The 21,501-nt window shown below is 41.6% G+C and overlaps 1 protein-coding gene across 1 annotated transcript in view; it reads left to right on the top strand.

Moving 5' to 3' along the window:
* The window catches only part of RPRD2 (regulation of nuclear pre-mRNA domain containing 2), a gene marked incomplete in the record, with an annotated part of 83,197 nt that extends 61,933 nt beyond the window's left edge, over positions 1 to 21,264 (top strand). Inside the window, 7 exon segments of the mRNA XM_077464220.1 lie at positions 376 to 410; positions 2,675 to 2,801; positions 2,903 to 3,078; positions 8,613 to 8,904; positions 11,071 to 11,400; positions 11,959 to 12,153; positions 17,730 to 21,264. Of these exon segments, the coding sequence (XP_077320346.1) occupies positions 376 to 410; positions 2,675 to 2,801; positions 2,903 to 3,078; positions 8,613 to 8,904; positions 11,071 to 11,400; positions 11,959 to 12,153; positions 17,730 to 20,239 (3,665 nt within the window).
* Positions 21,265 to 21,501: the final 237 nt, after the last annotated feature.

Here is a 21,501-nt window from a genome sequence, read left to right as displayed (position 1 = left end):
GGCCGACCTGCGACGGTTGTCATGGACATGGAGTCGCAGGAGTGGAGGTGAGTATAGCTTTTTCTTTAATGGGTGCTTGGTAATGATATGACAGATTTGCAACTGCCATTACATTTTATTTGGTCGTTAAAGGGTGTTCTTTCTGTCAGTATTGCGGCTGTAATGTGATGTGCTGCTCTAGAATTCTTCACTGTCATGTTCATCGATTCTGATCCTTTTATATCCCTATGTTTTGCAGCAATATCTAGATAGATCAGAATGTCCCTGAAGTAGTTGTCACTTGATAAAAAAAAAAAATGCTGTCTCGTGAATGTTGCCAACACTGATTACTAGTAATCATTCTTCTTTTCCAGCCCCAGTGGTGGTTAATAAAAGCTGCACTGAAGTCTAAGATCGTAGCTGAATTTAGGGTAAGATTAAAATAGTCGTAAATATTTGAGACCTCAAGTTTATCTGTTCAAATAATACTGATATTGATCTGGAATCCTCTGGTACATTGTACATATCAACATTTATGTAATGGTTTTGGTTATCAAGAATGGCTTTTATCCAGCGTGATGGGGGGGGGGGGGGGGGGGGTTTAATACCTAACTACTGTCAATGAAAATTTTATCAATTGGGGCTCCCAGCAAGTTGGCAAAATAAGGAAATGACAATACCTGCCTTCAATCCAAACTTCCCACCATTTTTTTTTTTTTTTTTTCCTCCATCTTTTAATTCTGAATTTTTCAAGTTGATGCCAGCATCATACAATCCAGAAGACAGAGGACATACTATGAATTTAAAGGTGTCATGGCTTTTCACCCCCCAAAGTACCCATCATTAACGTGATTGTAAAGCTACTTTTTTGTTTAGAACCAACATGTTATACTTGCCTGCTCTGTACAATTGTTTTGCGCTGAGCAGCCCCGATCCTCCTTTTCTAAGGTGCCCAGCTGTTGCTCCTGGCTCCTCCTCCTCCTCTTCTTGATGTGCCACCATAGGAAGCCACTTTCTAGTGTGGCACACCTGCAAGCTCAACATTGATACAGTGTGGCCAACACACAGGATTTAATAGCGGGAGCCAATGGCTCCTGTTGCTATCCATTTGCCATTTGAGCGGAGAGAGCCGCTGTTCTAGAGCATGACAGAGAAGGGGTTTATGTAAGTGTTTTTAGGGGGGCTTGGGGAACGCTGCACACAGGTTTTTTTTTTACCTTCATGCATTAAGGTAAAAAAAAAAGTCTACCTCTTCAACCACTTGCTGACCGCCCAATAGCAGTTTTACTGCTACAGGGCAGCAGCTCTGCGCCAGATCGTGTGTGTGTGTATATATAATATTGCACAGTTGGTTTTGCACCTCCACCTGCAGAGGGCACATGCCCCACTGGTTAGCCACTTCTGCTTTGACTATTCACAGCAGAAGCTGATCTGTGGGTGCCGGGCACTTGATACCGCCAATTGTTGACTGCCTGTGTAAACAAGGCAGATCTCTGTTCTGATAGAGGGAGGGGGATGATTTAGGACTAAATTCCATCTCTTCCCCTAATAAAAGCACCCCACAAAAGTATACTGGCTAGGCAAACAGTTAACCCTTTGATCTCCCTAGATGTTGAACTCCTTCCAAACCAGTGTCAGTAAAGTGACCGCGCATATTTTTAGCACTGAGCACTGTATTTGCTTCAAAGAAAGTGTCAGTGTCCGATTGTCCGCCGCAATATCCCATTCTAGCTAGAATTGCTGATCGCCACGATTACTAGTAGAATTAAAATCCCGTAAATCTATACCATAGTTTCGTTTACGTGACTGTTTTAGCATCCACAATCAGTAAACACTTTATTTTTTTTTAATTAATTTTTGTGACCAAAAACTACATATTGGCCTAAATTTATGAAGAAATTAAAATTTTTACTTTTTTAAATTTTTTTTATTTTTTGGATAGGTTTTATATCAGAAAGTAAAAAAAAAAATATATATATAAAAAAAAAAAAAAAAATATATATATATATATATATATATATATATATATATATATATATATATATATATATATATATATAATATATATATATATATTATATATATATATATATATATATATATATATATATATATAAAAATTTAATAGCGCAAAAAGTTAACACATTGGTGATCAAATACCACCAAAAGAAAGCTCTATTTGTGGGGAAAAAGACACATATTTTATTTGGGTACAGTGTTGTATGACAATGCGTGAAATTGTCATTTAAAATTAACGCAATGCCGTATAGCAAAAATGCCTTGTTCAGGAAGAGGGGGTAAATCTTCCAGAGGTCAAGTGGTTAATGGTGTATTCATGCAGAACGGTATTTTCTGCACCTCCAGAAGACTGCCCATCCACTGGAGAAGATTGGGCGTAGAAGTCACTTCACTAATCATAAAACCACGGGCAAGTGCAACAATGTAGTGTAGATGAAGCCTAGATAAATGCATGAACAGCTTTACCTGCCAAATACATGCAAGGCTGTCTTGTTGGTTTTGTGATTGGCACATGTCTGCTGCATAGCAGTTGGTCAGTTTACAGAGCAGCATTTGGTCTTGTGTAAATTGTGCTATACTCTGTTTGGACCATTTATGAGCTTCTCTGCATTCCTCAGACTACAATACAATTTGCAAATGTGGGGGGGAAAAGTTAATTTTTTTTTTTTTTTTTCAGCCCCAAGGTCTAATTGATGATGTGTTGTCTTACAAGCGTGGAATGGATCATATTGATTTGAAGGAAAAGCAACTTTCAAGCATGAGGGTTGATGTGTGCAGCACAGAGACCTTAAAACGCCTAAAAGGTATATCCTCCTCCCCATACAGTGATGTAACCTCCTACTTTGTAGTTTTACTGACATGACTATCCATTTCATGTCTTTTTTTTTTTTCTATTTTATTAAAGATAAAGCTGGAGGTAAAAAATTCTCAAAAGACTTCGAAGAGGCAAGTTCAAAACTTGAAGAATTTGTAAATATCCTTGACAAGCAGGTGAAAAACGGTCCATCCATAACTGAAGCTCTGGAAAATGCAGGAATATTCTATGAAGCTCAGTACCGGGAAGTCAAAGTTGTGGTGAATGTATGTATCCATTTACTAATGGCATTTGGGTACAAAAAATTGAGTTGCCCCTCAAAAACATTTTTTAATTTCATGCTTTACTTGAATACGTAAATGTATTTTAAAAAAAAAAAAATAGAACTAAGTGGGGCTCTAATTGTTCCTCGGAGTACAAACAATTTAAAGACAATATAATTATACAAAAATAAACACATTTTTATTTTCTAAATGTCTTAATGATTCGAGTTCAGTGCTAGTTTCCAGCAGGTTATACAGAAAATGTCCTATGCGTTTCACGGATGATTCCGCTTCGTCAGGGCCTTGAGGATAGCACAGATATAAACGTCGTGTGTGATGTTGATGAAAGTACCATATAATGTAAATACATAATGATGCAATCAACATAGATGTGTTTAATCTATTTGTCTTTACATACACTTCAGAAAATATAAACATTACAACAGATTTTGATAAAATTCCTATACCACATTAAAAGATATTAAATGTATAAACCGTTGTATTCTCTCTATATAGCTATAACACACTCGCACACTCACACATATGCACACACACACACACACACACGTACGTACCGTAATTTTTTACATAAAATGACTTAAATGCAAAAAGGTCAAAATGGATAATACCAGATAACTATGTAGCAAATAGAGTGCAAAATTTCCATGGCATGCCCCTCAACTCGCCAAAAAAGACCGCAAATGGAGAACGCCAGCTCAGTGCGACAGATGAGGCCTGGGAGCCCGTAGGAATACTTCTCCCCACCTGGGCAGACAAAAATGGAGGTGCTCCTATATGTGCAAAAAATTGATGGTGAAAAATAATGAACGCCGTGGTCAAAAAAACATAAAACGAATAATAAATAATTCAGAATCAAATACCTGCAATTTTATACCCACAGTCTCTGCACAGCGTTCCTCACAGGTGTAGGGATAAGTAGTTGAGGAGAGACTGAGGGAATCTGTTATATAGGGAAGCCTAACTAACATAATTGGTCCCAGGGGGTGTATGAGAGGATTCCTGGAGTTGCTCGGGTCAACCATGGAAATTTTGCACTCTATATGCTACATAGTTATCTGGTTTTGACCTTTTGGCATTTAAGTCCTTTGATGTAAAAAATAAAATAAATATTGATACACTTTTGGGTATATATAGAAAATCTGACTGTAACACACCCTATAAGGCAAAGGCGTAACGAGCTAGTATGTACTAGCTCATTATGAATAACTTACCTGAGATCTAAGCCCCTGAAGCGACCCTCGTTCTTCTCCTCCATCGCCGCCATCTATCCCGGAGTGACTTCTGGATATCGCGGCTCCGGTGCTGTGACTGGCTGGGGCCGCGATGACGTCACTCCCGCGCATGCGCGTGTGAGCCGCCACTAACGGCATGATCACTGTTAGCAGCGGCATGCTCGGTGCGCCATAGACATCGGTGCCAGTCTTTTGCAAATATCTCCTAAAATGTGTAGGTTTAGGAGATATTTGTTGCACCTACAGGTAAGCCTTAATCTAGGTTTATCTGTAGGTAAAAGTGGTCCCAGAGGGTTTACAACCACTTTAATATCTTTTAATGTGGTATAGGAATTTTATCAACATCTGTTGTAGTGTTTACATTTTCTGATGTAAGTGTATGTATAGACAAATAGATGAACATATCTGTTTATGCATCATTATGTATTTGCATTAAATATGATATATGGTACATTCATCAACACTCTATTTGTAGAATTCACACGGCGTTTACATCTGTGCTATCCTCAAGGCCCAGACAAAGCGGAATCACCCACGAAACGCATGGGCAATTTTCTGTACAACCTGCTGGGTAGCGCATCCCTGAACTCAAATTGAATCATTAAGACTGTAATGTATCTTAAATTGTTTTTTAGAAAATAATAAAAAAAAATTTTTTTTTGGTATAATTATATTGTCTTTCAGCTTTTTTTGTACTCCTCTGAGTCACAATTGGAGTCCCACTTTGTTCTATTTATTTTTTAAATATATTTACATCTCCTGGGATGGTGTCTCTGCAGGAGTATTGGTGTTCCACGCTCACCCCACCCCTACACAAAAAATTTACTTGAATATGGTTTACAGCCATCAGTGTTATCATATTGCTTTCTTGTGTGCCACCATCATTTAGGCTCTGATCTGCTATGGAACTCATGGGTATTTCATGCTATCCGAGACTGCAGACAGTCAATTGTTTTGACAAAGTCGGATGATTTGGCAGTCTATCTAGTGGTGGAACTTTTCAATAAATAACCACAATGATATTTTACATTAAAGCGAGTTCCACATCATTTTCGAAGTTCACCTTATTGTCATGCTGGCATTACCGTATATACTCGAGTATAGGTCGATCCGAATATAAGCCGAGGCCTCCAATTTACCACAAAAAAAATGGGAAAACTTATTGACTTGTGTATAAGCCGAGGGTGAGACATGCCTGTCCATCCCTGTGTGTCCGTCCATCCCTGTGTGTCCGTCCATCCCTGTGTGTCCGTCCATCCCTGTGTGTCCGTCCATCCCTGTGTGTCCGTCCATCCCTGTGTGTCCGTCCATCCCTGTGTGTCCGTCCATCCCTGTGTGTCCGTCCATCCCTGTGTGTCCGTCCATCCCTGTGTGTCCAGCCTACCTGTGTCCTGAGCCTGTGTCCTTCTGCACATACGGCAGCCATGCCAGGATCGCCGCACCTCTTCTCGTCTGTGACAGACGGCGGCCATTCCACTGTTCAAAAGCCGCGCCTCCGTCTGTGATAGGCGGAACACTCAATTTCCCAGCAGTCTGTGTTCCGCCTATCACGGACATCCTCGTCCGTAGTATGAGGATGAGCGGATGTCCGTGATAGGCGGACCACTGACTGCTGGGAAATTGAGTGTTCCGCCTATCACAGACAGGGAGGCGCGGCTTTTGAATAGTGGAATGGCCGCCGTCTGTCTGCACGACACGCTGATCGGGTAGACAGACGGCGGTGACTCGAGTATAAGCCGAGGGGGGCACTTTCAGCCTAAAAAAAGGGGCTGAAAATCTCGGCTTATACTCGAGTATATACGGTACATACATTGTCAAATGGAAATAGTTTATTTTTTACCCCAGGGTTACCTTTTTTTAGCCTTTATGTGGCGTTTCCTGTGTCGGTGGGGTGCATTGTCTCCTGGGGCGGCACACTGCCTCCTGGGAACTATGAATCTTCCCAGGAGCCAGTGTGGCTAGCCGAGGCTAATTATCACGATCTTCATTGGCATCACAATGGGGCGTGCACTTCCGACGCCGCTTGTTTTGATGGCACTGTCAGAAGCTTACGGCGCTGCACACAGTAAATGCGTGGGACTGTGCGGTGCATGCTGGTAGCTCAGCATCGCATGCCCACAGGCAAGATGAAAACTACCATCAAGAAATTATATAACTTTGTTTTTTATTTCAAAGCAGACATCGGGTGATATATTAGAAAAAAAAAAGTGTTAAATTTTCATGATATAAATGTACGAATTGTTAAAATAAAAATAAAAATTTGAATCGACGTTGGAAGTCGCTTTTAGGGAAAGTACACTTAATATTTTTGTTCGACTCCACTGATCAGAGCCCACCCTCCCTCTCCACAGATGCATAGTTACTGAGATCTGATACTCGCAGCCTCTTATGTTGATGTCCTGCATGGCTGTGTCTGTGCAAAAGAGCTCTATAGAGATCTATGAAACTCCACTGTGCAGGCGGCTAGAGACTTGCAGTGTAGGATGTCAACACAAGAGGTTGCGAGTATCAGATCTGTGTAACTACATCTGCAGAGAGGGTAGGGTGATCTTAGGTCAGTAGAGGGGGAGAAAAAAAAATGTGCTGTGAAAGAGCACTTATTCTGTAAAGTGTCACTAGACAATCTTAAAAGAACGTCTTACTCCAGCATATAGTACTAAATTACCGCTGTTTTTTACAATCAGCAATTTTCAACTACATACCATTTATCTAATCATTGTTTCACACAGCCCGAGCGGGGAGGATCTTTTCTTCACTTCTGGTTGTAAGTACTAGCAGTGCACGTATATTGTGGAAATATGTGCACCGCTGTACTTAGGCCCCTTTCACACTGGGGCGGGAGCCGTGTCGGTGATAAAGCGGCGCTATTTTTAGCGCCGTTTCACCATTGTTTTTGCCGCCGCTAGTGGGGCAGTTTTAACCCCCGCTAGTGGCCGAAAAAGGGTTAAAACCACCCACGAAGCGATGCTGCAGCAGCGCTTTGCCGGCGGTATAGCCGTGCTGCCCCATTGATTTCAATGGGTAGGAGCAGTGAATACACCGCTCCTTCACCGCTCCAAAGATGCGGCTAGCAGGATTTTTTTCACCGTCCTCACTGCTTTGTCCCAACGGACTCTAGCTATTTAAAAAAATAAAAAATAAAAAAAACTTTCAGTATGCAACCCCCTCCTATTAGACAAGCTAGTTCACAATCCAGCGATTTGCACAAGACTGGCTGCTCTCCCAGGTCTCTGCTGCCTCATTGGCTGAAACAGCAGCGGGTGCCATTGGCTCCCATTGCTGTCAACCACAGCCAGTGAGAAGGGAGTAGGGGAGGGCACAAGCCCTATTCTGTGTGTCTTATGGATGCACAGAGGCAGCTCTGGAGCAAACGTTGCTATGGGGGCACTCTGCAGGGGGGGGGGGTGCGCCCAGAGTGGCGGTGGAGGACCCGAGAAGAGGAGACTGGTGCTGCTCTGTGCAAAACAATTACACAGAGCAGGCAAGTATGTTGGGGAAAAAAATTGAGATAATCCTTGTATGTAATAGTTTAACCTTATAAATTCATGGTTTAAAAGGGTGTACTATTGGACTGCTAAATTCCTGATTCCAAGGCAGTTTTGGAGATTGAATGCATTCAGTTTTGGAGATTGAATGCATTCAGTTTTGGACCTTTTCTGGCACCAAATGGCTTCTGGAGAACAATTTTTTTAAGAGGTTAATTTGCATGAAGTTAACATTGTTCATACATTTGACTTAAATATGTACATAGGAGCCTTGGTCTGAAATGTTTCTGCTGCTCGTCCATTCATGATGACCTGGTGGAATTGAGATTTTTATTTCACACTTAGTAGTGCCTAAGGCTGGTTTCACATGGACTGTCTCTGTAATGTGCATCCACTTTCTCAGCAGGGGGGGGGATCTCTCCTGCAGAGCAGACACTGACACAGCCAATCTGTTCTTTATGGGGCGGTCAGATGGAAACTGACTGCCTGTTCGCTGCTATCCGACTGTCAACTGTCCCACCGGATTGGTGGGGAATGGATCCCCCATCCATCTGTTTTTGGCAGATCAAATGCCAGTGGGTGTCGGCAAACACATGTCTGCTGACATCCGCCACTCCATAGAGAGCAGTGGCTGGTCTGATCGCGTCTACATGGAAATACCGACAGGCGTACCTGATCAGACCACCCTTGTGAAACCAGCAAAAGTAAGATTGGTAATGATGACCCCCTGCAACATCACAACATTTTCATTCATTTTCATTCATTTTTTATTTATTTTTTTCTCTTTATTTTTTTATAGGCCTATAAAACGTTTGCTAATAGAGTAAATAATCTGAAAAAGAAACTTGATCAGCTAAAAGCCACTCTTCCTGATCCTGAGGAATCTCCAGTGCCATCTCCTGTCGCTGATGCACCTTCTCCGACTGGCTCAGAGTCCCCTTTCCAGGGCATGGAGGGGGAGGCGAGCCCTTTGTCCCCAGAGGTTGAGCCTATCCCATCTGAATCTCCTGAGCCCCCCAAGGACAATCGCATAGTGGAAGATATGGAGCTTTCTGATGAGGATGCAGATGATGATATAGCTGCGATTATCGGTAAGTGATTTGTTCCCCCAGATGCCTTGTACTTTATAGGCAGCACACGGTTGCTCAGTAGTTGGCACCGCAGTTCCTTTTGGACTGCTACCACTTCTCAGTTTGTATAGCGTTTGCATTACCTCTCCATGCTAGTGGTGTTCCTCATTCTATACAGCTAGCTCAATTGGCTTCCAACTGGTGTATTTTTATGAATGTTTGGCGTTGATTGTGGTACAGCGTTTCTGTATGACTTCAGGAAAAGAAAACATCAAAGTGAAGAGATTTCTAGGTTTTCTCTAAGACCTTGGGGACTGACTGGATCCATGGGATGTTACAGAAGTCCTTTTTGTATCCATTTTTACTGCAAATCATGAAAACAAATCATTGCACAAATTTGAGACTTATTAAAGTGGAACTATTGGCAGAACTTTATTTTTTGCCCTCTGTCCCTTTAGGGAGATTTACCTTCACTTCCTGTCCTATAGCCAAAGCGGGAAGTGAGAACATTCCTGTAAATTAACCACTTGCTGCCCACTAACAGTACATTTACTGCTAGCGGCCAACACAGCAAAATACTGGTAAGTCGCAAGCTGCTTCCTGGTTTTTGGGCACATGTTTGTCAGCAGGTTACAGCCAGTGATTTTTGGCTGCGTACCTGCTGATCGGCAGTGGTCAATCACAGAACAGAGTTCTGTTTACAAATACAATAGCGATCTGGCTGTTTCCTCTACCTGAAATACAGTGTTAATTTTGGCAGCAAATTTCAATTTAGTCTTAGGACTAAAATGGCATTTTAGATTCAGTCCTATTTTAGTCTTCTGCAATTGTTTTAGTTTTAGTCGTCTAAAATCTCCAGTACATTTTAGTCGTCTAAAATCTGAGTGTAATTAAATTGTAATGCATTAGTTACCATTTTTCTACAATTTCTAAACTCGTTATTTTACTGCTGGAGTGAAAAATCTCCTACGTTATTTATGATATTGAGGTATAAACATGCACTACAGACCAGTGTTTTTAAGTCAAATTTCAATTTAGTTTTAGTCTGACTAAAATGCCATTTTAGTTTGTCATGTTGGTCATCTCAATTGTTATTTTTATTCAACTAAAATCGTATTAACACTGGTTTAAAAGAGGAAAACTGCCAGATCCTGTGAGTAAAATGAGTGCACACGGTTAACCCCTCGATTGCATTTCTGATCGCCCCTGTCACCCTATTAGTGTTGTCTAGTACAGTATTATCACTGATCACTGTATTGGTGTCCCTCCCAGACCGCCAGCGCCAGATTGCCCTCCACACTATCAGTCCTCCTATAACAGTGATGGCGAACCTTGGCACCCCAGATGTTTTGGAACTACATTTCCCATGATGCTCATGCACTCTGCAGTGTAGATGAGTATCCTGGGAATTGTAGTTCCAAAACATCTGGAGTGCCAAGGTTCGCCATCACTGTCCTATAAGATGTTGCTCACCGCCATTACTAGTATAGTGATTCAATGAACAATAGGCACCTAATCTTATAACCACATCATTAATTGAATTTTATATAGGTTAATGACAGTTGCCCCCTTAATCTGATAATTCTTATGTTTGAACACTTTGATGGTGCTGGAACTTATATTTGGATTACTAGTATAGCATCTATAGCTGTGTGTATATGTATGTGTGTATATATTTATATATTTATATTTATTGTTTTTGTTTGTTTTTTATTTTTTTTTGTCCAAGACCTTTAGCAGAATACATTTTGGTCTAAATCTATGAAGAAATTTAGATTTTATTGTATGTTTTTGAATAGTGTTGTGTTACCGAACAGGTAAGCACATTGTTGGATAACAAAAAATGCCCTGGTCATGAATAGGATAGTCTTCCACAGGTCAAGTGGTTAAAGGAATTCCTGGGGGGGGGGGTGCCGGGTGCCCAGGACACCAGAACTAGTGTCCCCATTGGAATATTTCCCTTCCAGTACTTTTCAGGGGAAAACCCGAAATTTGTCTTTTGCTTGCAATTATAATGGTAAACAAATCAATTTGAGAGGTTGATCTTCCAAACGGGGGCATAGACAGCAATAAAAACCCAGATGGGTGTTCTAATCCATCTCCACCCTATCCAAACCTAAAAAATGACCTTTTTAGTTTTACTATAATGTTATGTAAATTTTTAAAAATTTTTTTTTTTGCTTGTAGTTGAGGAAAGGAACGAACAAGTGGAACCTCCTACTTCATCTCTCAAAGACACTGCAATCGCCTCTGATTCTCCAGAAGCCCCTGAGGTCACAACTCCTCCTGTTCCAGCACCCGTTTCGGCTCCTGCTCCCACCACAGTCAGCGCTCCGAGACCTGCTACCCCCTCCGCAATGATTTCAACTACTTCATCAGTAACCACCACTCCCTCTAAATCAGTAACCACTCCTGTCATACCTCCATCAGTTCCCCTCGCATTGCCAAACTTGGCTAATGTAGACCTGGGGAAGATCAGTTCCATCCTAAGTAGCTTAACGTCTGCCATGAAATCTGGTGAGTGTTACATTTCTGCAAATGAGATTTGTTTCTCTGTTCGTTTCATATATTTGAGTCAGTATTTTTTTATATATAACATGTGAACAAATACCTTGCATTAATGCCTGGCTTAGTTTTGGTGCAGGAAAATTGAACCAATCTATTAGTATTGCAAAAAGAAAAAATGGTGTCAGTGCTTAATGGTATATAGCTTCTAGGAATTGGTGTAGATCTGCAGAACACTGACAACGACCAAGAAAAATTGCAGCGCTCAGTACAATATCAATAAACGCAACACATGAAGGGTTATGATGGGGAGTCCCAACGTTGAAACTATAAAAAAACAAAAAAAAACAAACCTAGAATAGTTCTGATAAAGAACCATTCTAGGTTTGTTTCTTTTGGATGGTTTCAATGTTGGGACTTGCCATCTTAACACTTCAGGTGTTTTTTGTTGATATTGTGCTGAGCACTGCAATTTTTCTTGGTGGTTGTTGGTATTTTTCTCTTTTGTATTGGAAACTAACCAGGTGCATGATTTTACAGTATATAAAATCTTGTTATTTATTTATGTAGGAGTCAGCCCTGCAGGAAAGCCTTCTCCTGGTACACCGACAACTCCTAATACAAATTTGGCTGGAGGATTAAAGCCTCCAGTTCAGACCACACCAAACCCCTTGGCCAACATCTTCTCCAAAGTAGAGTTTACTCCTGAAGGCATTCTTTCGGTTTTGTCTAAATCGCAGGTTCCTGCAACATCAAATCTGCAAGGTAAAGTAAGCGCTGCTGTATTTGTACTGTTTAATTGTATTTCGGTAAGTTTCATAATTGCTTGTCAGACTATCGCGCACACTGATATTATGCCAAATCTTGACCCTTTGCTCACGTTGTCCAGTATTTTCTCCCATCACCACAGGACCTTTCAAGCCCTGATGAAAAGGGAGTTGTGAGCCTCAAAACGTATTGGCTTTTCTTACTGATCCTTTATCAAGATTAAAGGGGTTGTAAAGGTTTGTTTTTTTTTTTTTTGTTTTTTTTTTAATAACATGTCATACTTTCCTCCTCTGTGCAAGGGTTTTTGCACAGAGCAGCCCTGATCCTCCTCTTCTGGGGTCCTGCAGCGGTGCTCCTGGCTCCTCCTCCTCGAGAGCCACAGTCCATGGGGGCACTCATGCGGACGTGGTCCCGAATCCTGCTGTGTTCATTGACACACAGCAGGACTCGGGCCCTGACTCCTGTGCCACTGGATTTGATAACAGCAGAAACCAATGGCTCCTGCTGCTATCTATCCAATGAGGACCCAAGACAGTGGTTGAAGCTGCTGTGCTTGTCGCTGGAATGATCAGGTTCAGGTAAGTAAAAGGTGGGGGTGGGGGAGGCGCCAGCTGAACTACAGAATGTTTTTCACCTTAATGCATAGAATGCATTAAGGTGAAAAACCTTGAGGGTTTACAACCCCTTTAATCTATACTGAACTTGTCATGTTTTTCATCATTACACTTGCATTGCTCTGTTGCTCACTTCACACTTTTCACTTGAACTGCGTTTGTCTGGACATTCTATGCATTCAGACGTTCAGTCATGACATGAACAGCAAAAACTCCTTCAGGATAGATCATTAACTGGATCAAGTAAATGAACCATTTTTAAGACCAGGTCTATTCTGACACTTGTAAAAAATCAGCATGGCTTTGCTAGAAAATTACTTGGAACTCCCAAACATTAAATATTGTTTTAAGCAGAGGCCCTAGAGCAGTGATGGCGAACCTTGGCACCCCAGATGTTTTGGAACTACATTTCCCATGATGCTCCACTACACTGCAGAGTGCCAGAGCATCATGGGAAATGTAGTTCCAAAACATCTGGGGTGCCAAGGTTCGCCATCACTGCCCTAGAGGATACAATGGTGGGTGTTGCAATTTTTTATGCCTTGCAGTATTTATGCAGCATTTTTTTCAAATGGGAAAAGGTACATTTTAATGCTTTTTTTTGTGAACTTTCTAGTTTTAAATTAAACTGATCATAAAGAAATATGATGGGGTACCCCTGCCTCCCTCACTTGGAAATAATTGTATGACTACTGTCCTGACCCAACGACTTCAGTGATTTTGAAGTCACTCACCTGTAAAGTGTGTGCAGATCACAAAAGTCATGGGTCCTTTTCGGGTTTGTTTTGGGGCCCTGAAACCCAGAAGATTGGTATGACAAGTCATTCGCAGCTATCGTGTTTCTTTAAGTACCAGTTTTCCTTAAAACTGTTAACTTTTCAGAAACCATAATCAAGCAGTTTTTGAAAAAAAATGTGTGTGTGTGTGTGTGTGTGTATATGTGTATGTATGTATATGTCACGGACCAAAATATTGGTACCCCTGCATTTGTCAGATAATGCACCACTTCGCCCAGAAAATTGCCATTACAAATAAGTATGCTCATATTTGTGTCATACCAATACAAATGAAAGAAATAAAGTGGAAAACAAAAAGCTAATGATGACACATTCCACGCAAAACTACAAAAATGGACTGGACAAAATTATTGGCAAGGTTTCAAAATTGTAACCAATAATTGCATTCTAAGTTTGTGATGCGCCTGTAATTTAAACTCGCCTGTATCAATAAACAGGTGCTGACAATCTTGAAATTACAACGGCAACCAGGTAACATGGTGAAAAGTTGACTCAACCTTTTTGTTGTCTGTGTGCTGCAGAGAAGAGCTGCAAAAAATTGTCTGAGGCTTTGAGAACAAAAATTGTGGAAATGCATGGACAAGCTGCAGGTTGCAAGTCCATCTCCAAACATCTTGCTGTTCCTGTGTCCACTGTGCACAACCTTGTCAAGAAGTTTACAGCCCATGGCACTGTAGCTTATCTCCCTGGATGTGGCCTAAAGAGAAAAATTGATCAAAGATTGAAACAAAGGTTTGCTTAAATGGTGGATAAAGAACCTTGATCAACTTTCAAGCAATTTCAAGCTGACCTTCAGGCACAGGGTACAACTGTGACCGATTGCTTTAAATATTGCCCTCTGAATGAGAAGAGATGTTCTGGTAGACCCTGGAGGACCCCACTGCTGGCAAAGAAACATGAAGCCAGATTGGAGTTTGCCAAAACTTACCTGAGGAAGCCAAAATCCTTTTGGGAGACTGCTGTGGACAGACTAAACAAAATTACTGATTTTTGGTAAAGCCCATAATTTTTCTGTTTTCAGAAAAAGAAATTAGGCCTTTAAAGAAAAGAATACGGTCCCTACAGTCAAACTTGGTGGAGGTTCACTTATGGTTTGGGGTTTGCATCACTGCTTCGGGCACTGGATGTCTTGACCGTGCGCATGGCATTAGGAAATCTGAAAACTAAGAATTCTGGGGAGCAATGCGGGGCCTAGTGTCAGAAAGTTGTTTCTCCGTCAGAGGTCACGGGTCTTATAGCAGCACAATGACCCAAAGCAGCCAGAAATGGTTTAAGACAAAGTGCTGGAGAGTACTGAACTCATCAGCAATGATTCCGGATCTGAATCCCTTAGAGCAGTGGTTCTCAACCCTGTCCTCAAGTAACCCCAACAGACCATGTTTTGGGAATTTCTCTTAGATAAAGTAGCTGTCCAATACCAAGCCATTGACTCTGATTTAAACCACCTGTGTAAGATGAAGGAAAACCTGCAAACATGGCCTGTTGGGGGTACTGGAGGACATGGTTGAGAACCACTGCCTTAGAACACCTGTGGAGGAATCTCAAAACTACAGTTGGGAAAAGGGGCGCTTCCAATCTGAGAGACCTGGAGCAGTTGACGAAAGAGGCCCAAAATTCCAGTGGAGAGATGCAAAAAAACTCATTGGTTACAGGAAGCGATTGATTTCACTTATTTTATTTCCAAGGGGTGTGCTATTAAGTATTAAATTGTGGGTGCCAATTATTTTTGTCCATTTTTGGAGTTTTGCTTGGCATGTGTCAGATTTTCCACTTTGTCATAACCATGCAAACAAAAGAAGTCAACATGCGAATGCCTAAACATTTGTAATTGCAACACCTTTCTGGGTGAAAAGGTGCATTATCTGACAGAAATCCAGAAGTGCCAATATTTTTGGCCATGATTGTATAACCGAATTGGTAAAAACAAAAAATAGTCCTGGAAAATACAGTTGGGGAGACTAACAGTCTCCTGGAGTCTGGGAAAAAAAATAATGGACTTTTTAGTGATCACTCGCAAAGACTGCATTTTAACTTTGACTTTGTTCAAGGTGAAAACACCTGTTTTTATGATTTTGTCACCTATGTGCCAGCATCCCAATTAAACAGATTGCAGTGGCCTTCCAAGGGAATTGCCTTTTGCACAGGCATGCCGTTTGTTTTTCCATTGAAGGATAAAAAACGGACAATGCATCTCTATGGAAAAACTGATGTAAATGGATGATTTTACATTTGCTTCTGTCAACCTATGTTTTTTGGAAGGGATCAAAGCCCTATTTTTCTTCAGTTTTAAAAAAAAAATGGATGTAAATGGGCAATCTGTCTTGTTTTCTGCATGAAAAAATGGCTCCAGGATTTAAGTGGTCAAGCACTCCAGCTGGAGGATGTAAAAAAACGAATGTAAAACTAGGGATGCACCGAAATTTCGGTCGCTGAAACATATCGGCCGAAAATGGAATTGCCGAAAGGAAAAAATGGCCGATAATGGAGCCGAAAATGGGACAGGGCCTGGGTGGGGGTGAAGCGCCGCCCCCATCCTGGGGGGTGTATAGCACAGGAGAGCCGCCTCCGCTGCCTGATTGAATAGAGCGCCGGGAACATCACAGCTTTAATTTCAATAGCTGTGTGGTTCCCCATCGCGTGCCGTCACATACAGCCCCTCCCCATTGTCCAGGGAGCTTTGATAGACAGATCACCCGTCCCAGGATTGGACGGGTGATCTGTCTATCAAAGTCCCCGGACAATGGGGAGGGGCTGTATGTGACGGCACGTGATGGGGAACCACACAGCTATTAAATTAAAGCTGTGATGTTCCCGGCGCTCTATTCAACGAGGCGGCGGAGGCGGCTCTCCTGCGCTATACACCCCCCAGGATGGGGGGTCGGCACCAGGGGAGGTGCTCTGCCCCATTTTTCCCAGCGCTCTATTCAACCAGGCGGCTCTCCTCTCTTCCCTGCCCTGGGGACAGCACCCTGGCTGCCCTGGGGACAGCACCCTGGCACGTCCCCAGTCTCTGACCACTTCTTGCACCACGTCCCCAGTCTCTGACCATCTCCTGTATAAAAATATTTTTTAAAAACAGTAATTTTTGGTTTTCGGCCTAGGGTATTCTTCATTTTCGGTATCTGTTTCGGCACCAAAAAAAACATTTGGTGCACCCCTAGTAAAAACAGATGACTTCATCCGGTCTTTCTTTGAAAAAAATGTGACTGAACTGATTAACTGTCCACATGTGTGAAAGGGGTCTTGGAATCAATACCCGTAAGATCCCTTTTACACAGTTTGTCCATCCAGTTTGTCCATCCAGTTTGTCCATCCAGTTTGTCCATCCAGTTTGTCCATCCAGTTTGTCCATCCAGTTTGTCCATCCAGTTTGTCCATCCAGTTTGTCCATCCAGTTTGTCCATCCAGTTTGTCCATCCAGTTTGTCCATCCAGTTTGTCCATCCAGTTTGTCCATCCGCCAGCTAGAGTCCTGGAGTCCCAGAGCCATTTTTTCATGCAGAAATTGACTGTTTTTACTTTGGTTTACATCCGTTTTTTCATCCGATCCCTTTAATGGAAGAAAAATAAGGCTTTCATTTGTTCCAAAAAATGTATGACGGAAGCGGCTATAAATTGCTGATCATCTGTTTACATCCGTTTTTCCATAGAGATGCATTGATGTCTGTTGTGTTTTATTATTTTTTTTTTTTATTTTTTTTTTATTTTTTATTTTTTTTTTTGTCTGTCGATGGATGGACGAAGAAAAAACTGACAAATGGTCCACATGTGTAAAAGGGGCCTAAGTAGCATGCACTCTTTTGACAGGAAAAGAACATGAGCTCCTAATTGGATGGTTTAATCTTGTTTAAAAATCCTCTGGGGCGTTCTTGCTTGAACATATACAGTGTGTATAAAGTCAGACAACAAAAATAAATACAAAGGTTTGAAATGATGAATTTGGGTGGAGGGAGCCTTTAATACACAAACGCAGGTTTACAATTGTAATCATGAAAATGTCTTGCCATCTGTGAAAATCATAACGGCAGTAGCTTTTGATATTTTTTTTTGATTTGATCTGTAGTCATAAAATACACTCACTTCAGAGTTTTTCAACACTTGAATTCAGATAAACATTGCTAATGTATGTTATATCCTTTTTTATTCATTTTTTTTCTTCACAGGTTTATCATCTTTGATTCAAAGTGTTGCTGGAAGCACTGCTCTCTCAAGTGGATCCGCAACACTCAGTACCTCCACTGCACCAATGAACACTGCTTTACAAGCTGCAAAGGACAGAGTTACTCCCTCTGTAACACCTCCCTTTGTGTCTAAAAACTTTGGTTACTCCCCAACAGACCTAAATCCAGATACTTCCCTCACACCTGCCAGCAAACCACCTGCCCCACCCAGTTCTAGTGTAACACAAGCAGTCAGTACCGTTGTATTTTCATCTCAAACACCTGTATCTGCGGAGAAGACAAATAGCAAGCCGCCAGAAATACCTAAACAAGCTGAGGAGACAGAACCATCAAGTCTAGAAATGAAGATTCATAATTTCTTAAAAGGAAATCCAGGTTTTAGTGGTTTAGATCTGAACATTCCCATTCTAAGTGGCTTGGGTTCCAGTGCTGTGCCTGAGACATCATCCGAGTTTCACAGTGGACCCACCAGCACTTCTCTAGATAATATAGATGGAACACCGGTACGTGATGAAAGAAGTGGTACGCCCACACAGGATGAGATGATGGACAAACCGCCTTCAAGTAATGTTGATAGCGTTTCCCTGTTATCAAAAATTATTAGTTCTGGCTCATCTACACCCAGTAGCACAAGGTCCCCACTTTTAAACAAAGACAGCGACTACCAAAAGCTGCCACCTATGCCAGCATACAGACCCTTCGGTCTTGGTGGAAGTTCTCCAAATGCATACCGGCAGTCCTCTGATATAATGGAAAAACCTTCAATAGTAGATTCTACTCTGGATAAATTTTATCCAGATGCATCATTTAATGAAGACGAAGACTATCGCGAGTTTGATTTTACTGGTCCTTCACCATCAACCGTTGGTAATCTTGAGTCAAAATCTATTTTACAATCAAACCTGCATTTAAACCCAATGGAATACCCACCTGTTACACAGAGTTACAGTCAGGTTCCAGATTATAGCATGCCGCCTTTTCCCCCATCTGTGCAGCCTCCTTTTATTTCAGGTGAGACCGGTGGTAAGTTGTCACCACCTCCTGATAGATATGGTGGCTATAATATAAGGGGAAATAATCTAGAATCTACTAGGTCACCTTCCCCTCTTAAAGATGACTCATTGTACCCATCTGACACTAACCATAATATCCCTTTGTTGCATCCCAGTATGCCACAAAATAAGTATACAGATTCTGCTCTTGTTCAAAATAGGCATCCAGACTTCCTCCCAAAGAATAATCTTCCTTCTGTAAGACCACCAATTACATCTACTGAACAATCAGGCCCAAGTGTTGCAGTTTCTACTACAATAGAGTTTAAAAATATGCTGAAGAATGCATCTCGCAGACCTTGTGAGGAGAGTCCTTTTGGACAGTCAAGCCTAGATGAAGATATTCGCATCTCTGGACTTGGTCATGTGGGAAGATCTTCCGAAGTCCAGTCGGAAGAACAATATCGCATTGAAACTAGAGTTTCATCCTCTTCTCTAGACTTGTCAGATAGTACAGAGGAAAAAGGAGCCCCCATTGAAACATTAGGATATCACAATATGGGCAATAGAAGAATGTCGGGAGAGCCTATTAAAACAGTTGAGTCTATGAGGGTTGGAATGAAGGGTGGTAGAGGTCATGGAATGGAAGGAGGTAGAAGTGATTGGTTTGACATGGGTAACACTGAGAGTAATTTTGATGATGGCACACCAAATGCTGATGCACAGCCTTCTGGCAGTGGTAATGTTGGCTTTAAACCTCAATATGACGAGCACTTAACTCGCTTTCCGGACTCTCTTGGCGATTTCAGAGCAAACAATATTCAACCTTTTGAACATCGGTTACCACCTCCACCCATGGCTCCTCCATTGGATCGAGGTGGGCCATTCCAGATGGATCAGACTGGACCACCTCCTGGGCCTCCACCTGTTTTGCCTCCTGACCCAGGAAGCCTTTTTGGTAGAGACATGCCTGTTGCACCCCAAATGCCCCCTATGGAGCCACCTCAAACATTGCCTCATATTGCTCATCCTCCTTCAGATCATGCAAGCAATCCTTTCCCTCTTCATCACACAGCAGAGCATGGTGGCATCCAGTTTTCTCCACCTCCTCGTTTAGATATGCGGAATCCATTCTCACAAGACCATGGTGCTGTTCACCAGGGAATGATGCAGGAACCCTACTCAATGCATTCAAGTTCGGGAAGGGATCAAGGACCTATGTCACATGACTACAGTGGCCAACACAGCCAGCCCCATGGTAGGATAAATGAACCTATGGCCCATCATCCTAGAGACCATCATGGAAATTTTCCTGGTTCTCAACAGCCTCACTTTGGCTCACATCATAGAGACTTCATGAACACCGGTGGTCCAAGGCCACAGCGACCTCACTTCAGGCCTAGGGAACCTTTCCACAACTTAAAACGACCACGGCCACCTTTTGGAAGGGGCCAACAATTTTTTTCCCCAAAACGTCCCTACTACCCACCAAGATACTAAAGGCTGTTAGACACTTGAAGGTGTGGCAGTGGTTTTCATACATGTCCCCAATGAAGCCTGGCTTTGGCATGGATGCAATGAGGTTGTAAGTAAACCTATGTTTTAATCATAAAGTCCATGGTTCACCAATATCCCAGGTTAATTGGTTGTAGAAAAACTTAGGTGACAATTCTTTTGCTTAACTTTTCACATGATGCCCAAGTTCCTACAAGCCTAGATGGAACATCGGTGATGAAGTCGTTTTCTCGAAAGAATCTTCAGATCCTTGTAAACCGTAACTTAACCAAAGGAGCCAAAAAAACTGTCCTGCTTTTTGCTCTCCAATGAAGCCCATCTTGATCATCCTATTGCTCTCTAAATACCAGATAGGTGAGTCACAAGGGGAAGTTTAATAAAAAGAAAAAAAAAAACACATCTGTGTTTTTGAATCAAAATAGTGGAATCTTTGTCTTCTTAACATGTTAACATTTCTTCCTCTGCCTACTCCCTCCTTATCTTCACACCCACAGTCGAGAGAAATGCAGCTACAAGCGCAGTTCAGCTACATTCCAGCGTGACGCGTTTCAGGACGTGATCCAGCTCTGGGAAATTGCAGCTGAAGTCTTTGGAGTATGAGAAGCAGTGTATGAACACTTGGTGGCTTTACCAATACTCCAAGTTGTACATGGTTTTGTTTTTTTTGTTTTTTTAAACAAGGGTAGTCGAGAGTACTACGTAGTGTGTTAGTTTCTACTAACTGCTTATTTTATGCCCATTGTTTGTGCTTAATACGTATACAATGTTTTTCACCTGTTCATGGAGAACAAATCTCATGATCCTTTCCTACAAGATTTTGTGTGTGTAATGTTAAGTCCACAGATCTGGAGGTGCATAAAATAGCAATATTTAACACAGCTATGGTAGTTTCACATCTTGCTCTTTTAGCCTTGTAGTTTAACTTTTCACAGTGTGAAACTGATATACCAAGTGTTCTGAAGGTTTTCAAATATTTCAAGTGTAACAATAAACATTCAGTTTCTGCATAATATGCTTCTATTTCCACTCCGAACAAAAGGTTTTCTAAGTTGGTCATAATAAGACGAAAATACATTCTCTCTGAATACAGCTGAGTATCTATATTGTTAGTGCCAGACACGTGTTGTCCTACATCCAGGAGTCTAAGTCATGTATACATGAGCTGGCACACCCAGTATTATCGTAATCTCAAGAATAATTGTCAGTCTTGAAATGCTAAATTAGTCAGTTCTTTGCCCCTGAGTACT

This window comes from Lithobates pipiens, unplaced genomic scaffold (genome assembly GCF_037356315.1).
Source record: "Lithobates pipiens isolate NorthernLeopardFrog02 unplaced genomic scaffold, aLitPip1_a1.2 Scaffold_30, whole genome shotgun sequence".
Classification (NCBI taxonomy): domain Eukaryota; kingdom Metazoa; phylum Chordata; class Amphibia; order Anura; family Ranidae; genus Lithobates; species Lithobates pipiens.
Note: the sequence above shows the minus strand (reverse complement) of the source record. Positions and strands in the feature narration are given on the sequence as shown.